Genomic DNA, 20886 nt, shown 5'->3' with positions numbered 1-20886 from the left:
TCCTCCACAACCAGTAGTGAACCCCTGCTGAGGAAAGCAGGGTTTCCTACCAACATGTCGTCTAATGAAAAGGAAAGATCCTTCATAATCTAGATTTTTAAGTCCTGCAATTCTAAAGCATGGCCAAGTATCTTTTTATTTCCTTTTCCCCCAACTGGTTCAAAAATTAGCTAAGGAAAAATCTTGTTAAGGTTGAATTTAGAAATAATATTTCAGAAGGAAATAGAGATTCATAAAGAAATAAAAATTCGGATAGAATAATCAGATAGAAACCTAAAGTAAATGTTCTGTGACACAACAGGAATTGCACAAAGCACAGGATTTTGAGGAACAGCATCTTTTAATGTTTGAAACCAGTCTTTCTGAGGTGACTAAGAAAGCAAGAAATATTACAACAAATAACTATGAATGCATATTATATACTTGATGATCTTCCACACATTAATATCTGCATTATCATTTACACTTCTTAGTACTAGCACAGCATTCTGAAGTTGCCAAGCATAAGCTGTATGCACCTGAGCAGAAAGATGAAAATTAGCTCAGATTTCCAGAAGAGCTGGGCTTTCCTGGTGGCTCAGCTGGTAAAGAATCCACCTGCAATGCAGGAGACCTGGGTTTGATCCCTGGGTTGGGAAGATCCCATGGAGAAATAAAAATACTAGATCGTACCCAAGCCACATCTGTAGAAACTGAAATCCATTCCATTGTGAACATGTTGAATTTTAAAAGATGCTTTTGTTGTTGTTCAAAGTATGGATTTTAATGACATTTTAATAATACTTTGAAATGTGCTACTTCTCAGTGCAAAAAAAAAAAAAAGTGAGTGACACAAGTTCTTCAACTATAGGGTATATTTTGCAAAAATAAAGCATATTAAATCTTCATTTTGTAGGTTGATATTAATAATGGTCCTGATGTAACTGGTGCATAACGACTCATTTGCTTCCTGGAAAGGAAAAGAAGGGTAAGTACTTACCAGAAAGCCATGGAAAAAATGAAACAGGTAATGTTTAAATTCTGTATACTGAAGGTATCATATTTTCTAGTAATTAGCCCAATTTCTCAAGCTGGAGAGAAAAGTTCTGTGATGCACTTCATGGATAAAGCAATTATTTTCCCATTCCAGGGAACATGGAAGGCTCCTTCCCAGCTCACAAGAGCTGCACGCAGTCAGATAAGGAGGATCACTCATTAAATCTGCTCTGCATGAGCATTTCCTCTCCTTGCTGTCCCTTCAGACCATCCTCCATTTAGTTGTGTGTGTACTACTACTTAAGAAAAGACTGTTGGCTTATTCTCTTTGTGATCCATTGAGTAAAACCACACCTTCACTCTACCATCTTTGCTTTATTCCCTCTAGTACATCCATCTCCTTATTTTTCAATTATCTATAAATCTTCCGAAAGGCATAATTATTGTGATATTCAAAACTGAGACTTGTTTAAGAAAATCTGTTATCTGGGATTCTTCTAAATCTAGTAAATAAATTAATCTACATAGAAAAATTTTCTTCTCTATCTGTAAAGAAAAAAAAAAGGTATGTCGTTGTGTAAAGAGCATTAATTTTCCTTGTAACAATCAGATGTTAAGGCAAACCAGTATGTTAATACACGGTGAGAAAGGAACTCTGGGAAGTTTTCAGTCTTTCCTCTTCATATAGCCAGGTACAGAACCATGATAACTGATGTTCAGGGCTCATTAAGCACTGATGAAATTGTTCACGTAATTTCAATAGAGAACAATATAGAAAAAAATTTACCACTACTGCACTTCATTTTGAAAAGCATGTTTTTCCACTTGAACAAACTTTTATTATATTTTAATTTTTCAGGGGACGATCTTTTTGTTTATTATATAAATTGGATTACTTTGTTTAATCATAACTCATTTGTTATTAGACTGATGACAGGTCTTAAAGGTGATGCAATATATCCTTTTTGTGTTACGATGTGAGTGTGTTAGTTTAGCATTTTGAATACATTCTTATCAAATGGATTGTAGGCAGAATTGTTCCATCTTCTTTTTAGTAAGTAGTGCCAGAAATCAGAAAGAAAGATTGAGGTGCCTTCCTAGGCTCAAACTCAAAATCTCATAATCCAAAAAAAAAAAATATTGGTCCAAATTTTCCACTTCATTTTTCTTGACATTCACTTTGACTGATATCACAGTTTGAAAATGGACATACTAAAAGCTCAGTAATTATCAATAGCAGCTCCAGAATTTCTGCGTAAGACAACTTAAAATCCACAGTTGGATTGGAAGTATATAGCAAGAAGACTTGTTTTAAGTTATGGTTTTTCATAGCAAATATATTTCTTTTACTTTGATTGTATATATTTTTGATGTTCCTGGAAAGATGGCAGATAGAAACTATGGGTCACACCTATGCCATGTATGATTATTAAAGAAATGCTTTTGGAAGATACACTCAGGCATTCATTCCTCTATGTACAAGAGGGCATGTACAGTAGTATCTGAAACACAGAGGCTTAAAACACCTCTGTAGTTTTTGCCAAAACTCAAATCTGTCTGTATTTATCTGATTTTTCCTGTAAACTCTGAGTAACTTAATTTTACTGTGTCGAACATTGTTTGTCTTCTGTTTTCTTGTACTGTTATATTCAATTTAAGCTCATGTATTGTAATCATTCATTAGGGCTTCCACATTACACATTTGTGGTGCACATTGTGATTTTGGATAGCATGTATATATGCAAAAATCCTGTTTATATTAATATGCTATTTTCATTTTAAAGTGGCATATTTTATCTTATTGTATCTCTATCATTTATTGTTTTCATTTCTCATTAATTTTTAGCTTATTTACTTTTCCTTTTTATTTTCTTTACCCTTGTAAATTCCAGTCTCCCCAAATATCCACCATTTTCAATTTTACATAAATTTCCTTAGTGATCTGTTAATTAGCTGTAATTTTAATATAATTAACTAGCTAGAAATAGAAAAAGTAAGCTTCAAAACTTCAAGGATGTATCAGAAATGAAAGCTGGCCAGACATGTGCAGAAATATTTACAGCCTAACTTGTAACCCCTTTTTGATGAAATAGCAAGTAATATATAAGTGAATGTTACTAAAGCCATATATATATTGTAATATATTTTACTTACTTATTTTGCATTCTTCAATCTACATGCACAGTATGATATTGTAAAAGCAATAAACATCACTGCACCAACACTCATTAAGATCATTTCTATCAGGCCAAGGAGGTTTATTTTTCCAGTCACTTGATTTCTGAATATTTCTGCCTTCTCATCACCAATAGTGGCAGTCTGCAATCAAGATAACTATTAGCATTGTTTCATTTCATTAGCTTAACAAGTTACTCAAAACTCTCCACTTTTGTATCAATCCTTTATGAAAACACTGTGTTAGTTATCTTTATAAGACAAGCCAATGAAAGTCCTTTTGGATATCAAAGATGGTATGGGGAGGGAGGAAGGAGGAGGGTTCAGGATGGGGAACACGTGTATACCTGTGGCAGATTCATGTTGATATATGGCAAAACCAATACAATATTGTAAAGTTAAAAAATAAAATAAAATAAAAAGAGAAATACAATTTTCCTCCCTTGAACATGTTATATGCACTGACTTTATTGATCTATACAACAGTCTCATGGAAATATCTTTACGTTTTCCAAAAGATGTTTCTTAAATGGCAAAGGTCAACAGTTTCTTTCCTCTAAAGATTTCTGCAATGCTTTTCCTAATTCTGTGGTCAACGGACTCAATGATTTGTATTAAAAATATCTTGTCAGGTACTTGGGTAGACTGCTGACACCTGTTCTTACTTGCTCATTATAAGCTGGACTTGCTTTTATTAGCACTATAATATTCACAGTGAGTTCTTAGAGTTATATATATCCATGCCTCTTTCCTAGCACAAGCAGTATGACAAGAAAAATGTTTTCTAGTCGTATTATGAAAATAATCTAAAATTTTGGGAAGTACTTCATCTTCCAGAAATAAAAGCACTGGAAACTAATGTAAATCTTGATATTTCTGTGTAGCTTGGGTCTCTGAAAATATTTATATATTTAATAATATATAAACTCGCTCGTATAAGTAATGGAAACATATACAACTTCAAATTCTATACATGTATATTCTATTTTCTAACATTGAAACCTTTTTATATGTAGGAAGTTTATCATTTTTAGTGACTAATAGATAAAAATACTAACCTCATTAAGCCAAAGAATAGGCACCAAATAGTTGTGCTTCAGATCCTTTAATGCTCTGTAATAAACATTGAAAATAATTATGAAAATATATACTAATATAATACAAATATTTAATACAAATGTTAGTAACTGCTAGTGTAAATAAGTGTTCAGAAATGTCTGAACATTTTTAAAAACTCTAAAAAATTACATTCTAAAAAATTACAAATTACTGTTTCTTGATTTTTTTGTTCCCTGTAATGAATCATTTAAATTTTAATATGTCTGTTTCTCAGACATCTTTCATTTTTATAAATCTTTCTAAAACAGATTTCTAACTAGATTGACTTATAAGTATATATTTTCCCTTTTGATAATTTATACCCAGTAAACTTGAATTTTAAAAACAATTGTTAATGGAAACATTTTGACAACTAGCAAAATGAGCAGTGTCACCAAATACTAATTACAGAATATGTATAAATACCATTTCAATATGTACTAGATATAATTCTAAATTATAGATAAAAGTTATAAGCATTTAGTAATTATTTCATGATATTAAGCCAAAGAAGTTTTAATTTTGTACTATTTCCACTTAATTTCATACGTATACTCAGTTTCTGACAAGAAAATACTAAAAATTTAATGAACCTGTTTAAGAGACTCACACAATATTTTTTGCTGGCTTAACTAGTATATTGATCTGCATCCGTTGTGCAAATTGTAAAGTGAATCCAGTTATCTAAAAAGAAAGAAACTAAAATAATCACCAACTTCTTTTAAATAATTCATTTATAATATCCAAAAGGTTATTGTTATAGAAACTAAGGTGAAACTGTAGTACTTAAAAGTTATGAAATTTATTTATTAATTGAGCATTTTAAATATTATGTACATAAAACTTCATAATTACATTTTATGTGTATATGCACGAGTGTATACACACATGTGTATATATGCACACACACACACAATTTCTTTGCCCAAACTACTATCAAGGTTTTAGTTAGATTTGTGATAGTTATCTGAATTGGTTTTGGGAAATCAACAATAGTAGTGAAACCTAGAACTCATATAGTCAGTTTAAATCCTCAACTATATATGGTCAAAAATATATTCAGTCGGAACCTATGTATCATCAGTATAATTATAGCATTACTTCTAGTATTATTTAAAATGAAATGTGGCTACTAAAATTCTGGCATGCCATTTAACTTTTGAAAAGAATATTTGAAATAAATTAAAAGTTGAAACTGTTACAGTACAGGAAACTTAATAGATTTTTCTTGATACTAAGTATATCTTGCTTTAAATGTACATATACCCATAAAATCTTTTAGTTCCTTGTAATCTACAATGTCCCTTCATATAAGCAATATTCACAGATAAGTATAAAATGAGCATAAAATTGTAATTTATACTAAACTGTTTTAATTCAATTAGAATCATATCCATCATTTCTATTCATGAATTATGAACAATTAAAAATGCTTATAAAACTTTATATGTTGAAAAAGTAAAATAGAATTACTTTGGTATTTCATAAGCAACAATAGGAAGACAACCAACATTATTTTCCTTGAAGTAAAAGTAAGTAAATATACACACATCACTCTATGCAGACTAGATAACCAACAAGAATCTACCATATACCACAGGGAACTACACTCAGTATTTTTTAATAAGAGAAAAGCATCTGAAATATATATGTATATATACATATATATAAAAATATGACTAAACCACTTTGCTATACACCTGCAATTATATAGCATTGTAAATCAACTATAATTCACTACAAAATTAATTTATCTAGATTGTGATGTAATAAATATGATCATAAATGTGATTAACAGAAAGAGAATTTTTCTTTCAGTAAAAAGTACTAAACCAATCAGATCAATAATATATTTGCTTACAGGTTCAACATCTAAGTATGTGCTATGTTCCTCTTCATTTGGACTTAAGCCTTCAATAAGTTCTGCAATTTCAGGACTTGCATGTAGAAAATGAGGAAGTGAAATGTACACAGGTTTTCCTGAAAACAGTGTTTAAGAAACATTTGGGATAAATTGTTTTCCTCATTTCACATAGCACTCATAAAAGATTTCCTTGAAAATAAAGCATTTTAACTTAAAAAAAAGAAAAAGAAACAGAGTTGCTTTGAATAGAAATTGAGGGATAAGGGTGAGGGAAAAGTATCACATCTGATCACTTTTGATCAGAAATAAAACATAAACTTCTATTGTGCATCCCTTAAGTGTTTATTTTCAGTATATAAAGCTTAGCTACTGAACACATAGTTATTAATACAACCATATACCTTCATGTTGCAGGTAGTAATATGTCTTTGAGAATTTATTTAAGAGGCTTTTCTTTGTTTATTATCACCTACTAGGCTTTTCTTTCTTTATTCTCACCTACTCCAACATGAAGAAGATGAGCAAAATGAGACTCCCAATTTATTGATTGAATCAACTTTTGTTTCAGAGACATCTTGAAATATGCTTACTTTTATTTACCATTTCCTAGGGTAAAAAAGTTAGAAAAATGTCAGATAGATAAGTTGGGATGCTCAGAGTATTCTGGGAATTATTTTCATTTTGCTCTATATCTAAAAGGAGCAGAGATTCTGCACAGAAAAGGAAACCGTCAAAAATGAAAGGCTGCCTATGGAGTGGGAGAAAATATTCACAAAACACATGATTAACATCCAAAATATACAAGGAATTCACACAACTGAAAAAATCACGCAATTAAAAAATGAGCAGAGGACCTAAAGAGACATTTTCCAAAGTAGCTCAGGGAAGTATCAGTGTGGTTTTATCTAAATGAAATTTTGCAACACAGAAACAACTGGGGCCTTGAAAGTGGGACAAAAATGAAAACAAAATCCTACTATTATCCTTACTTTCTGCCCTTACTGCTTTCTCACTTTAGATTTCTTGTAGAAAAGGAATCCTGAGTGAAGTTTACATTTTAAAGAGTATTGCAGATTAGGCCATGAATTGTGACATGAGAACTTTTGCATACCTTCTTTGCATTTGCTAATATCTAGCACACCATATAAGGTGCAACCCTTGGAGATAATTTTTTCTGTGCAGAAACAATGGTTGTCTGGATTTTGAAGTGGAGATGCAAAAATCCTGGATGGAAGAACAAATCTATACACAGGGATTCCTTTTAGATTAATTTCGGCTCCAAACACAGCGTAAAATGACCTAAACACAGATAAGAAAGAGCTTCATTTGGGGAACCTCAACTTCATTCTGGAGATTCTTTTTTGTTTTCTTATTTTAAAATTTATAGTATTGCTTTAAATTAGAAAATATGGATATAATCTTGTTAGAATTCTTGCTTAATTCCCTAGAAAACAGTTCTTGTGATCCTCTGTCCATGGAATTCTTTCAGGCCAAAATACTGTAGTGGGTAGCTATTCCTTTCTCCAGGGCATCTTCCCAACCCAGGGATCGAACCCAAGTCTCCTGCATTGCAGGCAGATGCTTTACTGTCTGAGCCACCAGGGAAGCCCATTTTATAACACACTGGGGCTCAATACCTGGGTATGAACTATTTTTACTTTTGTTTTCAAACTCTTCTGAAAATAATTTTTGTTTCAAAATTACTATGGAGCAGTTATATTGAAGTCATTTTCAGAGCTACTTTCTTCTATAGATTAAATATTTATGTGATTGGGCTTCCCTTGTGGCTCAGGTGGTAAAAAAATCTAAGAAAATGTTGCTGCTATTTATGTCAGAGAATATTTTGCCTAGGTCCTTTTCTAGGAGTTTTATGGTGTTGTTCCTTGTATTAGATTTTTAAGGCCATTTTGCATCTATTTTTGTGTATATGGTGTGAGTGTGTTCTAGATAAGTTACTTTGTTTCAGATTTTTCTTATTTTTGAGGAAGACCTGTATTGCTATAAACATCCCTCTTATGACTGCAGTTGCTGCATCTCATAGATTTTGTTTGGTTATATTTTCATTGTCATTAGTCTCAAGGTATTTTTAATTTCCTCTTTGATTTCATCATAGATTTTTTTTTTTTTAGTAGCATGTTGTTTAGTCTCCATGTAATCATTTTTTCTCATTTCTCTTTTTTGTGGTTGATTTCTAGTTTCATGCCTTTGTCGTCATAAAAGATGCTTAATTTCTAAGCATTTTAGAAATTGTTACATTTGTTTGGGCTTATTATATGTCTTAGTTTGTGGTCTACCCTTGAGAATGTTCCATGTGCGCTTGAAACGAATTCACAGTAGTCTGGTTGTCTTAGGATGTAATGGTCTAAAAATATCAATTAAGTCTAATTGCTCTGTTGTGTCATTTAGTATCTCTGTTGCCTTACTAATTTTCTGTAAGAACAATCTGTTCCTTGATGTCTGTGAGGATGCTGTGAACACACTGAGAATGAGGCTGCTATGGTGGGGCCATGCCCTACCATCTTACTAGTTTAGCAAAAGAAAGAGAATGTCTTGCTTAGAAATGAAAAAGAAGAAAATGATTTGCATTATGCAAAATATTCTTCTACAACTTTCAATTTTTTAAAAAGCTTAATAACATTATGAATTCTATATTTATTGTTTTTTATACTTTACAATACTGTATTGGTTTTGCCATACATCAACATGAATCCGCCACGGGTGTACACGTGTTCCCAATCCTGAACCCCACTCCCACCTCCCTCTCCATACCATCCCTCTGGGTCATCCCAGTGCACCAGCCCCAAGCATCCTGTATCCTGCATTGAACCTGGACTGGCGATTCGTTTCTTATATGATATTATACATGTTTCAATGTATTTATTTCTAATACATCAAGAAAAACTTCCTACAGAATGTATTTTATTTTTATCAAATACTATGATTATTAAGTATGAACTTCTGGGTCTGTCTTTTGTCACTTGGTGAAAGAATTCTGACTTACAGCACTATATCAGTGACTGTCTTACCTGCAAATGTCAGCAGAAAAGAATTGGAGTACCCGATTCTTCTCAATGAAAGGTGGAAATGTGGCTCCGTCTGTTTAGAAATCAAGCCAATGGCAAGGGATTAGGTGGAGTATGTGTCCTAGAAAAATCTAGAAATCTTGATTTCAGCTTGGTTAAGAGAAATATAATGCAAACTGTACATATAACATTGATATATATTCTCAAGTAGCCACATTTTAAAAATAAAGCAAGTATCAGGTATATTTTATCTCACCCACCATATCCAAAATATAATTTTAACTTGTAATCAACATAATAATTAACAAAACTCCAGATCTAATATTTACTTACAGCCTATCTCCATTTGTTCTGGCTGCTTAAGTGTGAATATGGCTAGTAGCTACCATGTTCAACAAGTCTATATACTATACATATTCACTGGTATCCATTCATATTAACTTTCCCTGCGCCTTAAAAATAAAGTTTAAAATGTGTACAATGGCAAAACCACTAGTTGTTAAAACTGTGATTGTGTTTATATTTTGAAATCCCTACCATATATGTAGAGTAACATTGTTCTTACCTTGAGGTTCATTTGGAACTCCTGTTTGGTAAATGTTCTTACTTTAAATAGTGATTCATTCATCTGCCCTAATAGCAGATTAATATTTTTAAGTCATTTATTGAATTCTCTCACTAAATAGAATTTCCTGAATATGGTTGGGAAAAGCACATATGAAACTAAAAAGGACATTTGTTGAGTTTATTGAATCTCTGCTATGGTTATGAGGGCTTCCCAGGTGGCTCAGTGGTAAAGAATCTTTCTGCCAACCAAGATATGTGGGTCTGATCCCTAGGTCAGGAAGACCCCGTGGAGGAAAGAAATGGTAACCCACTACAGTATTCTTGCCTGGGAAATCCCATGGACAGAGGAGCCTGGCAGGCTACAGTTCATAGGATTGCAAAGAGTTGGACACAACTTAACAAGTGAACACTATAGTTATAATCCATGGCATACAGTGGATATAAGAAGAAATAGCTAGATAATTCCTCCATTTACTCCACAAATGAATATCACCAAAATGAGCCACCACTGAATGTGTTTGTTCAAAACAGTAAAACCTATCCTTCAATTATGAATACATTTTTTTTGGTAAATGCACTAACCTTGTAATCTTTATTGCATTACCCTTATACTCTTGTGATAAGTGAAATACAACAGATGATCACAGTGAATTAGATCATGATATTGAGAGCATGGAATATTGAAAATTAGCTTAAATTCCCAAGATTGTTCCTGAATGGGCATTGTCTATGACTGCCTTCCCAACACCTTAGTCATAAAAGAAAAGAATGCATTGAAAATCTTAAAAAAAAATCATATGAAATATCATTGAAGATTATGTCATAGAGACCAGCAATACAGTGGGTCATGGTCATAAGATAACTGATGTTAGCCAGGCTCTCTTTCTGTAATACAATAAAATGTAAATCAACATTATCAGTTTATATCTCTTTAAGTTTGTTGAAGAAGGTAGAGGAAGTACTTCAAAATCATGATTAAAACTCCTTAGAGCCTTTTCATTTCATTAGTCTCTTTTCCTAGTGCCGTAACCAAGAATCTCTTTCACAGGGTTTCATTAGAGACCCTGGCCTGTCTAATCAACCTTTGCTCCTAGTTTATTTTACTGCTATTTTCTTCTTTTAACTTTGTGCCTGATGCTCATGTATTTATGTTATTATCATTTATAAGTGGAGAAGGCAGTGGCACCCCACTCCAGTACTCTTGCCTGGAAAATCCCATGGGCAGAGGAGCCTGGTAGGCTGCAGTCCATGGGGTCACTAAGAGTCAGACACGACTGAGCGACTTCACTTTCACTTTTCACTTTCATGCATTGGAGAAGGAAATGGCAACCCACTCCAATGTTCTTGCCTGGAGAATCCCAGGGACAGAGGAGCCTGGTGGGCTGCCGTCTCTGGGGTCACACAGAGTCGGACACGACTGAAGTAATGCAGCAGCAGCAGCATTTATAAATCCTCTACCTGCTTTTAAAAAAAAATGTCTTTGTTTCTTAGTTTTGGACAAAAAATGTTTAATATTTTTTTTTTTTAATGTTTATTTTTAATTTATTTAAAAATTTTTTTATTATTATTATTTTTTACTTTACAATATTGTATTGGATTTGCCATACATCAACATTCATCCACCACAGGTGTACATGTGTTCCCCATCTTGAACCCCCATCCCACCTCCCTCCCCATACCATCCCTCTGGGTCATCCCAGTGCACCAGCCCCAAGATTCCTGTATCCTGCATCGAACCTGGACTGGCGATTCATTTCTTATATGATATTATACATGTTTCAATGCCATTCTCCCATAAGGACCCTTTTACTATTTAGGAGAAGCACAGTATATTTCAACTTCCCAGGTGGCTCAGTGGTAAAGAATCTGCCTGCTATCCAGGAGACACAGGTTTGATCCCGGGGTCAGGAAGATCCCCTGGAGAAGGAAATGGCAACCCACTCCAGTATTCTAGCCTGGGAAATCCCATAAACAGAGGAACCTGGTAGGCTACAGTCCATGGGGTCACAAGAGAGTCAGATAGAACTTAGTGACTAAACAACAGTATATTTCTGTGTCTGAGGGTACAATATGAAGTTTATGCTTATGAAATTACTAAAGTTAGTGGTACTGGTACACTTGACAATTTATTGGCAGAAAGAACTACTTAGAAAGGAATTTCTTCATACACTTCATGACTCAAAGCGCAGTACAAAGCAAAGTTAACAACGGTTTTGCTGTTTTTCTCTACGGGTATTAAAAATTAAGTAAAGTAGAAAATTAAGTAAACATGCAAAACTCTTCAGCACATTTGGAAAAGTAAACATTCCGCACGTTTGCCTTTTATTCCCTACCTTTTATCTAACTGTGTATTTAACTTTTTTCATCTTTATTATATTACTTTCCTATAAAGTATTGCCTAACTGACTTTATAAACATTATACTGTTCTTTGGGGCTTCCCTAATAGCTCAGTTGGTAAAGAATCCGCCTGCAATGCAGGAGACCCTGGTCCGATTCTTGGGTTGGGAAGATCCCTCAGAGAAGGGATAGACTACCCACTGCAGTAGTCTTGGGCTTCCCTGGTGACTCAGCTGGCAAAGAATGTGCCTGCAATATGGGAGACCTGGGTTCAATCCCTGGGTTGGGAAGATCTGCTGGAGAAGGGAACAGCTACCCATTTCAGTATTCTGGCCTGGAGAATTCCATAGACTGTATAGTCTATGGGGTCACAAAGAGTCAGATGTGACTGAGTGACTATTACTTTCTGCTTCTTAGCAACTGAAAGCTCACTTCATGGCATTTGATTCACATAGCTTTTTATAATTGTACTTCTTCAACTAGTAGGCATATATTTGCTTTACTTTAAGGAGAGTAATAAACTGGATCTAACCATACTCTTGGAGAAGGCAATGGCACCCCACTCCAGTACTCTTGCCTGGAAAATCCCATGGACAGAGGAGCCTGGTAGGCTGCAGTCCATGGGGTCGCTGAGGGTCAGACACAACTGAGCGACTTCACTTTCACTTTTCACTTTCATGCATTGGAGAAGGAAATGGCAACCCACTCCAGTGTTCTTGCCTGGAGAATCCCAGGGGCGGGGGAGCCTGGTGGGCTGCCGTCTATGGGGTCGCACAGAGTCAGACACGACTGAAGCGACTTAGCAGCAGCAGCAGCAACCATACTCTAAATCTAAGTACATAGTACTTTTTCCTAACTCTAATTCAGAATGTTCATTTTTGCATACATTTCTCATGGTTAGGGTACAGGTTGATGGCCGTGAGTCTGAGTGAACTCCAGGAGTTGGTGATGGACAGGGAGGCCTGGCGTGCTGTGATTCATGGGGTCGCAAAGAGTCAGACATGACTGAGTGACTGAACTGAACTGAAGTGACTGAACCTTATTTCTGTTGCTGCTGTTCTTTTCTCTCTCTTTCTGACCACCTTATTCAAAATAGAGTTCTGCTTGAAAGTTCACTGATTCTACTTCAGCTTGAAGTCTTTGGAGGCATAACTTTCCTTTTATAATTATGTTAATATTTTAATTCTTTCAATTTTAAATGATTATCTATACAGTATTTACAGGTATAAATCACTATATTACAGATATAATGTAAATACTACACAGTATAGTAGTATACACCTATAAAGGTGTAATCGCTACTCTAAACTTCTCTAATGTTTTACCTCTGTGGTCAGGAAGGAGTTCATTACATGTATACAAAGAAAACATTTCCCCAGAATACAGTAAAGGCTCATCCTTGATGGCTAATTTTGAGAAATTTCATCCCATTACACGTACATTTACTAAGCCTACATAAAAATACAGAGACTCTGAATTACGTTGTAGGGATACAGAGATATGTAAATACATACCATCAACTCCCAGAACATTGTAGATATGGAAGTGGATTTTTGGGGGAAAGCGGTTGGTTTCACTGTGATTATTACCACAAACCGTATGCTCTTTGGGGCTTCCCTGGTGGCTCATACGGTAAATAATCTACCTGCGATGTAGGCGACCTGGATTCAATCCCTGGGTCAGGGATATCACCTGTAGAAGGCAATGGTTACCCATTCCAGTATTCTTGCCTGGAGAATTCTTTGGACAGAGGTTGCAGTCCATGGGGTTGCAAAGAGTTGGACTGGACTGAGTGACTAATACTTTCTTTTTCACTTGCATATCCTCTTACCTGTACCATTAATCATGCCACAATAACTTGGCCAATAGGAGAGATGCCTTAGGAATAAAAAGAAAAAACGAAAAGGATCATTTGAAGAGCACGTTTCTCACATTACTTTTTCTATTACGATTCAGTAAGTCTGCTAAAATAATAACTATTGATTAGCCTAGATGTGACAAATGCTAAAGTTTAAGAAATGTTTTAAGCCATTTGGCCTGTGTTTTGCTTGAAGTCTGCATCTTGTTGAGATAAAGGAAAATACAATTACGTAAAGTTTAAAAATAAAATAAAATTAAAAAAAAAAAAGGAAGTGCCTGAAACCATTAAGTGACCAGATTATAAACAAAAACTGCCAAATGTTATTAATTAGAAACCACATGGACAGAAACAGTTCTGCAAAAAGAAAATTGAGAAATACTTGTCCAAAATTTTGACCTTTTAGGAGAAAGTTCCCCACCTAGGGAGAAATGGATTATTTGATAGTATGTTTTATTCACACTGAATAGGATGAAGATATTAAATGGTTAACTGATATAAACTCAGTATGAAGGATAAGAAGGGAGTGTGGAGGAGGAAAGAAAGAGAAGCAGATGTTGGATCAATAAAGATTAGAAACACAGATAAGCAATTTATACTTTCCACTTCTTTTAACTCTTATGTGAACTGGCATTTAAATAGGGCAAAGTTTATTAATTCATACTATGGTACCTACATAAATTATATATATTTATATATAATTATATATAAAATTATATATATTATATATATAAATATATATATATTTATCGGAGAAGGCAATGGCACCCCACTCCAGTACTCTTGCCTGGAAAATCCCATGGACAGAGGAGCCTGGTAGGCTGCAGTCCATGGGGTCGCTGAGGGTCAGACACGACTGAGCGACTTCACTTTCACTTCTCACTTTCATGCATTGGAGAAAGCAATGGCAACCCACTCCAGTGTTCTTGCCTGGAGAATCCCAGGGGCGGGGGAGCCTGGGGGGCTGCCGTCTCTGGGGTCGCACAGAGTCGGACACGACTGAGCGCCTTAGCAGCAGCAGCAGATATATTTATATATGGAAACAATGAGAACAGTAGTGGTGATAGCTTCTCTGCATACTCAGACACTTTTTGGTGATAGAAAATGAGTTGTTCACACTCCTAACATGTCATCCAGTAAGATGTCAAGGCAAGTTGTTGCTTCTTTTTTTAAACAGAATAAGCTGCACAGTCTGCCATGTTTAGTCTTGCCATGGTCAGTTAAATTAACCTTGCCCTAATCTCAAGCTCTTTTGAAATTCTTACTCCAATTAGGAGCACTTAGTAATTCTCCTCAAAACCTCTCTAAAATATTGAAATGGAAGCAATGCTCACTTTCCTCCATATACAGACACTGATGTGATTCCCCTAAAATGAGCATTTAGAAGTGTTTTTTTTTTCCCTCCATTAGACTTTTCTATTAAAAAAAAATATGTGATTATGGTCTCTGTAGAAGAAAAAGGATTACATGAGTATTTAACTGTTTTAGATAAGAACTTAGTGTCACATAATGATTAATCTATAAAAATATTTCATCTGTTTTGATTTTGATTACTTTATTCTTTGTCAGGAAATCACTGATCTAAAACTCATTTTAACTTTGAAGAGAAAATTATGTCTCCCTTGATATTTATTGAGGTTCTTCCTATTTTAGACATATGATGAATTAGGTGTACTACATATAAATAGGCAGGAGTTAGGGAAAAGTAGGAAATCATGGCCGTATGAACATATCTCATTCTACTACTGCTTCACAGGAGTGTGTGCTTTTAATTTTTCAAGTTTAATATGTCAGTTTTAGAACAGGAAATAATAATTCCGTTTTGTGTTGATAAATATTTTTAAAAGCTGAGTTATCAATAAAATCATTTCAAGAAAATTTTGAAAGGGAAAATCATGAAAGCATTGGCATGGATTCATTAAGCTGCCATATTTACAGACATACTTTGTCATATCCTGGGAATGAGCAGTTTTTATATTTCATGCTCAGTAAAAAAAATAAAACATCAGTAAGATATACTGGATGCTAAAATAATGAGTTGACATATTGATTTTCTTCCTTTTCATTTGCAGTTATGTAATTTTAGGGTGTATGATAATACCAGTTATGCAGCAGAGATGGAAGTAGTCCCTTTAGATTTCTTTATGTAAGGAAACTTGTTTATCAAGATCAATCCTCCAGTGGGGCTGATGCTCAGCAGCTATGTACTAGTGTGATCAGCTGTCACAACTAAAGGGTTAATGCCTGATAGACCAGGAGTTTCTAGGGCTGAGATACAGGCAGCTCTGTTCCATAGGTTGGTGCCTGTGCCTTACCAGTTGGTAAATAAGTTTCTTGTCTGCCTTAGAGTATCCTAGTCTCTCTCGCGAGCGCGCTCCCTCCCTCCCTCCCTCCCCCTCCCTCTCTCTCTCTCTCTCTCTCTCTCTCTCTCTCACACACACACACACACACACTTTGCTTGAATACTTACTTTTTGCCTTTATATGTGTCAATTCTGGCAACTTTGCTTATGTCATCTTTTCCATTGAAAACTTTATAAACTCCATCTGCAGTGTTGTTGTACTGAAGAGATCCATACAAGAAAAAATTATTTCTAAAACAAGCCATGCTTTCCAAATTATAAAATATGTAATTAACTCACTTTTGCATTTCTCAGACACTGGTTGTTCACAACTATTTTATGTGATTTGAAATATATAAGCAAATAAATTTTTACAATTACTGATTTTTAGTATTTTTATAAAAACAAGATATAAAAGGTGCCTAGAAACAAGTACTAGATGCTGAGACAAAGGAAGAAAAAATATCGGAAGCTGACATGATCCAACTCCACTATTCTTTCTTGTGATTAAGCCAGAAAGGCCATTTTGATCACTAGTCCTGTTATACTGAGGTGAGGGGATAGGGAACAAATCCTATGAGACCATACCGTATTTCTAGAAATTTTCTCTATGTTATGGTCTTTAAAAGTGGTTACTAAAGATTAGATGGGCTTCCCAGGTAGCACTAGTGGTAAAGAACCTGCCTGCCAATGCAGGAGATGTAAAGAGAGGTGGGTTTGATCCCTGGGTCAGGAAGATCCCCTGGAGAAAGGAATGGCAACCCACTCCAGTATTCTTGTCTGGAGAATCCCGTGGACAGAGGAGCCTGGTGGGCTACAGTCCATGGGATCACAAAGTCAAACATGACAGAAGTGACTTAGCATGCATGCAAGCACACAAAGATAAAATTGTTGTTGTTGTTCAGCCGCCCAATTGTGTCCAACCCTTTGTGCACATGGACTGCAGCACGCCAAGCCTCCTTGTCCCTCACTCATCTCCAGAAGTTTGCCCAAGTTCATGTCCATTGCATTGGTGATGCCATCCAGCCATCTCATCCTCTGGTGCCCTCTTCTCCTTCTGCCCTCAACTGTTCCCAGAATCAGGGACTCTTCCAATGAGTCAGCTGTTTGCATCAGATGACCAAAATATTGGAGTTCCAGCTTCAGCGTCCATCCTTCCAAAGAGTATTCAGGGTTGATTTCCCTTAAGATTCACTGGTTTGATCTCTTTGCTGTTCAGTGGACTTTCAGGAGTCTTCTCCAGCACCACAGTTCAAAGGCATCAATTCTTTGGTGTTCTGCCTTCTTTACAATCCATCTCTCACAACTGTACATGACTACTGGGAAGATCATAGCCTTGACTCTATGGACCTTTGTCACCAGAGTAATGAATGTCTCTGCTTTTCACACACTGTCTGTCTTTGTCATAGCGTTCCTGCCAAGAAGCAGTCACCTTCTGATTTCATGGCTGCAGTCACTGTCTGCATTGATTTTAGAGTCCAAGAAGAGGAAATCTGTCACCACTTCCACTTTTCCCCCTTCTGTTGCCAGGGAGGAATGGGGCTGGATGTCATGATCTTAGTTTTTTTTTTTTAATATTTAGTTTTAAGCCAGCTCTTTCACTCTTTCACCCTCATCAAAAGGATCTTAGTTCCTATTCGCTTTCTGCCATTTAGAGTGGTATCATCCATATATCTGAGGTTGTTGATGTTTCTCCGTCTTATCTTGATTCCAGCTTGTGGAATCCAGCCTGGCATTTCTCATGATGTGCTCAGTGTATAGGTTAAACAAACAGGGTAACAGCAGACAGCCCCATCATATTCCTTTTTCAATCTTGAACCAATCAGTTGTTCTATACAGAGTTTTAACTGTTGCTTCTTGACCCCTATTCAGGTTTCTCAGGACAGGTAAGATTGTCTAGTATTGCCATCTGTTTAAGAATTTTCCACAGTTTATTGTGATCCACACAGTCAAAGGCTATAGCACAGTCAGTGAAGCAGAAGAAGAAGTTTTTCTGGAATTCCCTAGCTTTCTCTAGGTTCTAGTGAATGTTGGCAATTTGATCTCTGGTTCCCTTCCTTTTCTAAACCTATCTTGGACATCTGGAAGTTCTTGGTTCACATAATGCTGAAGCCTAGCATGCAAGATTTTAAGCATGGGAGATGAGTGCAATAGTCTGATAGTTAGCATGTTCTTTAGTTAGCTCCTTTTTGGGAATTGGGATGAGGATTGACCTTTTCCAACCCTTTGGCCACTGCTAGGCCTTCCAGATTTGCTGACATATTGAATGCAACAATGTCAGACGTTATTTTTTGGGGCTCCAAAATCACTACAGATGGTGACTGCAGCCATGAAATTAAAAGACACTTACTCCTTGGAAGGAAAGTGATGACCAACCTAGATAGCATATTCAAAAGCAGAGACATTACTTTGCCAACAAAGGTCTGTCTAGTCAAGGCTATGGTTTTCCCTGTGGTCATGTATGGATGTGAGAGTTGGACTGTGAAGAAAGCTGAGCACCGAAGAATTGATGCTTTTGAACTGTGGTGTTGGAGAAGACTCTTGAGAGTCCCTTGGACTGCAAGGAGATCCAACCAGTCCATTCTGAAGGAGATCAGCCCTGGGATTTATTTGGAGGAAATGATGCTGAAGCTGAAACTCCAGTACTTTGGCCACCTCATGTGAAGAGTTGACTCATTGGAAAAGACTCTGATGCTGGGAGAGATTAGGGGCAGGAGGAGAAGGGGATGACAGAGGATGAGATGGCTGGATGGCATCACTGACTCGATGGACGTGAGCCTGAGTGAACTCTGGGAGTTGGTGATGGACAGGGAAGCCTGGCGTGCTGCAATTCATGGGGTTGCGAAGAGTGGGACATGACTGAGCGACTGAACTGAACTGAGTTGAACTGAATGCAACACCTTGATGGCATAATCTTTTAGGGTTTTGAATAGTTCTGCTAGCATCCATCACATCCACTAGCTTTATTAACAGCAGTGCTTCCTAAGGCCCACTTGACTTAAAGATTGGATGCACAGGATTAAAAACAGGATTAGCCAAGGAAAGAATTAAAAATATTTGAGTTAAATATTAGTAACTGAATTTATTATCTCTTAATGCCTTCTTAATTGATATATAACCTTGCATTTCTAAAAACTGTAGTAAAATAGCAACAATGAACTGGAGACTATAACTATTTTGTATAGTGACAAGCGCCATCATAGTCAAAATTTCAATTCAGTAGTCAGATTAGCCTATTTATAACTCAAAACATTAAGGAACAACTAAGTTCATCACCAAATTCACATTTTTTCTTAATTTCCATACTGTCATTTCATCACTTTAGTAGATTACTAATCAGCTATTAATAATTCTATGAAAATATGATGTTGCTGATATATCAGGCTCACTGTGCTCGATTTTGGCTAAGTTTTAAATATTCATTTAAACAAATTTATAAGAAGTCTAGAGGAGGAAGAATGACATGATGAATATATTCAACAGAAATAAATAAAAATGTGGCATTACACTTGATTTTTTTAAGATGGGAAGTCAAAACTGAAAGATTGCTCAAAGCCTTAGCAGCTTGCAATCTAATTTTAGACAGCTGCATATTTAATGGAGTAGAAACTTGATTAGATGTAGGTTTCTTAATTTTAAATTTAGTTGTTAAAAATTAATTTGTTTCATGCAGATAAGTTAATTTTCCCAACTGCTGCTGCTGCTGCTAAGTTGCTTCAGTCTTGTCTGACTCTGTGCGACCCCATAGACGGCAGCCCACCAGGCTCCCCTGTCCCTGGAATTCTCCAGGCAAGAACACTGGAGTGGGTTGCCATTTCTTTCTCCGATGCAGGAAAGTGAAAAGTGAAAGGGAAGTCCTCAGTCATGTCCAACTCTTCGCGACCCCATGGACTGCAGACCACCAGGCTCCTCCGTCCATGGGATTTTCCAGGCAAGAGTGCTGGAGTGGGGTGCCATTGCCTTCTCCGAATTTTCCCAACTAGGAAAGCTAAATCCATGTGAATAGAGATTTTAAAAACTTACAGTTATGTATTCCCAGATCATAAATAGGGTTAACATACTAAGTTATAAAATTATGAATTGCCAATGCCATTATATTTATACAGTTAGAGTCTAGCAATATTGATGTTCATATTTGTTACTCACAGGATAAAACACACCAACTGTGGTAGGAATAGAGTATGGAACCGAACTCAAGAATGGATCCTTATAGCCCCACAATAGTTCTTTCAGAGTTCTCTTTTGAAACATAAAAGAGTTTGAGTTTTTGATAAATACATTGAGTATTATCTGAACAAATGTGCTTGGATAGAGGTGAGGTGTAGCCTATAAGAAAAAAAAAGCACTGTGTAAGACACCAGTTGCAGTATAGATTTTTTACAAGAAATGGATAAATAGTACATCTAAGTTTAATAAAACTTTTAATTGTATCTCTAAAATTACTGCCAAATCCTTGCAAGATTAAAAGTGTAATGTTTCTTCTATTACCTTTCTGTCTTGGTGTGAGCCACAGGAAGAAGACTTTCAAATCCTACTTTTTTAAATGATACACTTTAAATGATCTTCTCAATTCAGTTGATTATTCTATGATCTTGTCATATTTCCAAATGATTGTAATTCAGAATGTCATGAGAATACATTTTCATC

The 20886-nt window shown here is 35.5% G+C and overlaps 1 protein-coding gene across 1 annotated transcript in view; it reads right to left on the bottom strand.

Annotated features, from left to right (window-relative positions):
- Positions 1–360: 360 nt before the first annotated feature.
- The window catches only part of LOC102266632 (platelet glycoprotein 4), a 37721-nt gene continuing 17195 nt past the window's right edge, over positions 361–20886 (bottom strand). The window contains exons 5-14 of the mRNA XM_070368808.1: positions 20386–20565; positions 16369–16460; positions 13872–13918; positions 9139–9208; positions 7224–7411; positions 6110–6228; positions 4859–4932; positions 4209–4263; positions 3130–3294; positions 361–949 (exon numbers count right to left, since the gene is read on the bottom strand). Coding sequence (XP_070224909.1) covers positions 3130–3294; positions 4209–4263; positions 4859–4932; positions 6110–6228; positions 7224–7411; positions 9139–9208; positions 13872–13918; positions 16369–16460; positions 20386–20565 — 990 coding nt within the window. The 3' untranslated portion in view covers positions 361–949. The remainder of the gene's footprint in view (positions 950–3129; positions 3295–4208; positions 4264–4858; positions 4933–6109; positions 6229–7223; positions 7412–9138; positions 9209–13871; positions 13919–16368; positions 16461–20385; positions 20566–20886) is intronic.

This window comes from Bos mutus, chromosome 4 (assembly GCF_027580195.1).
Source record: "Bos mutus isolate GX-2022 chromosome 4, NWIPB_WYAK_1.1, whole genome shotgun sequence".
Classification (NCBI taxonomy): domain Eukaryota; kingdom Metazoa; phylum Chordata; class Mammalia; order Artiodactyla; family Bovidae; genus Bos; species Bos mutus.
The sequence above is the reverse complement of the archived record's forward strand: the minus strand, read 5'-3'. Positions and strand labels throughout refer to the sequence as shown.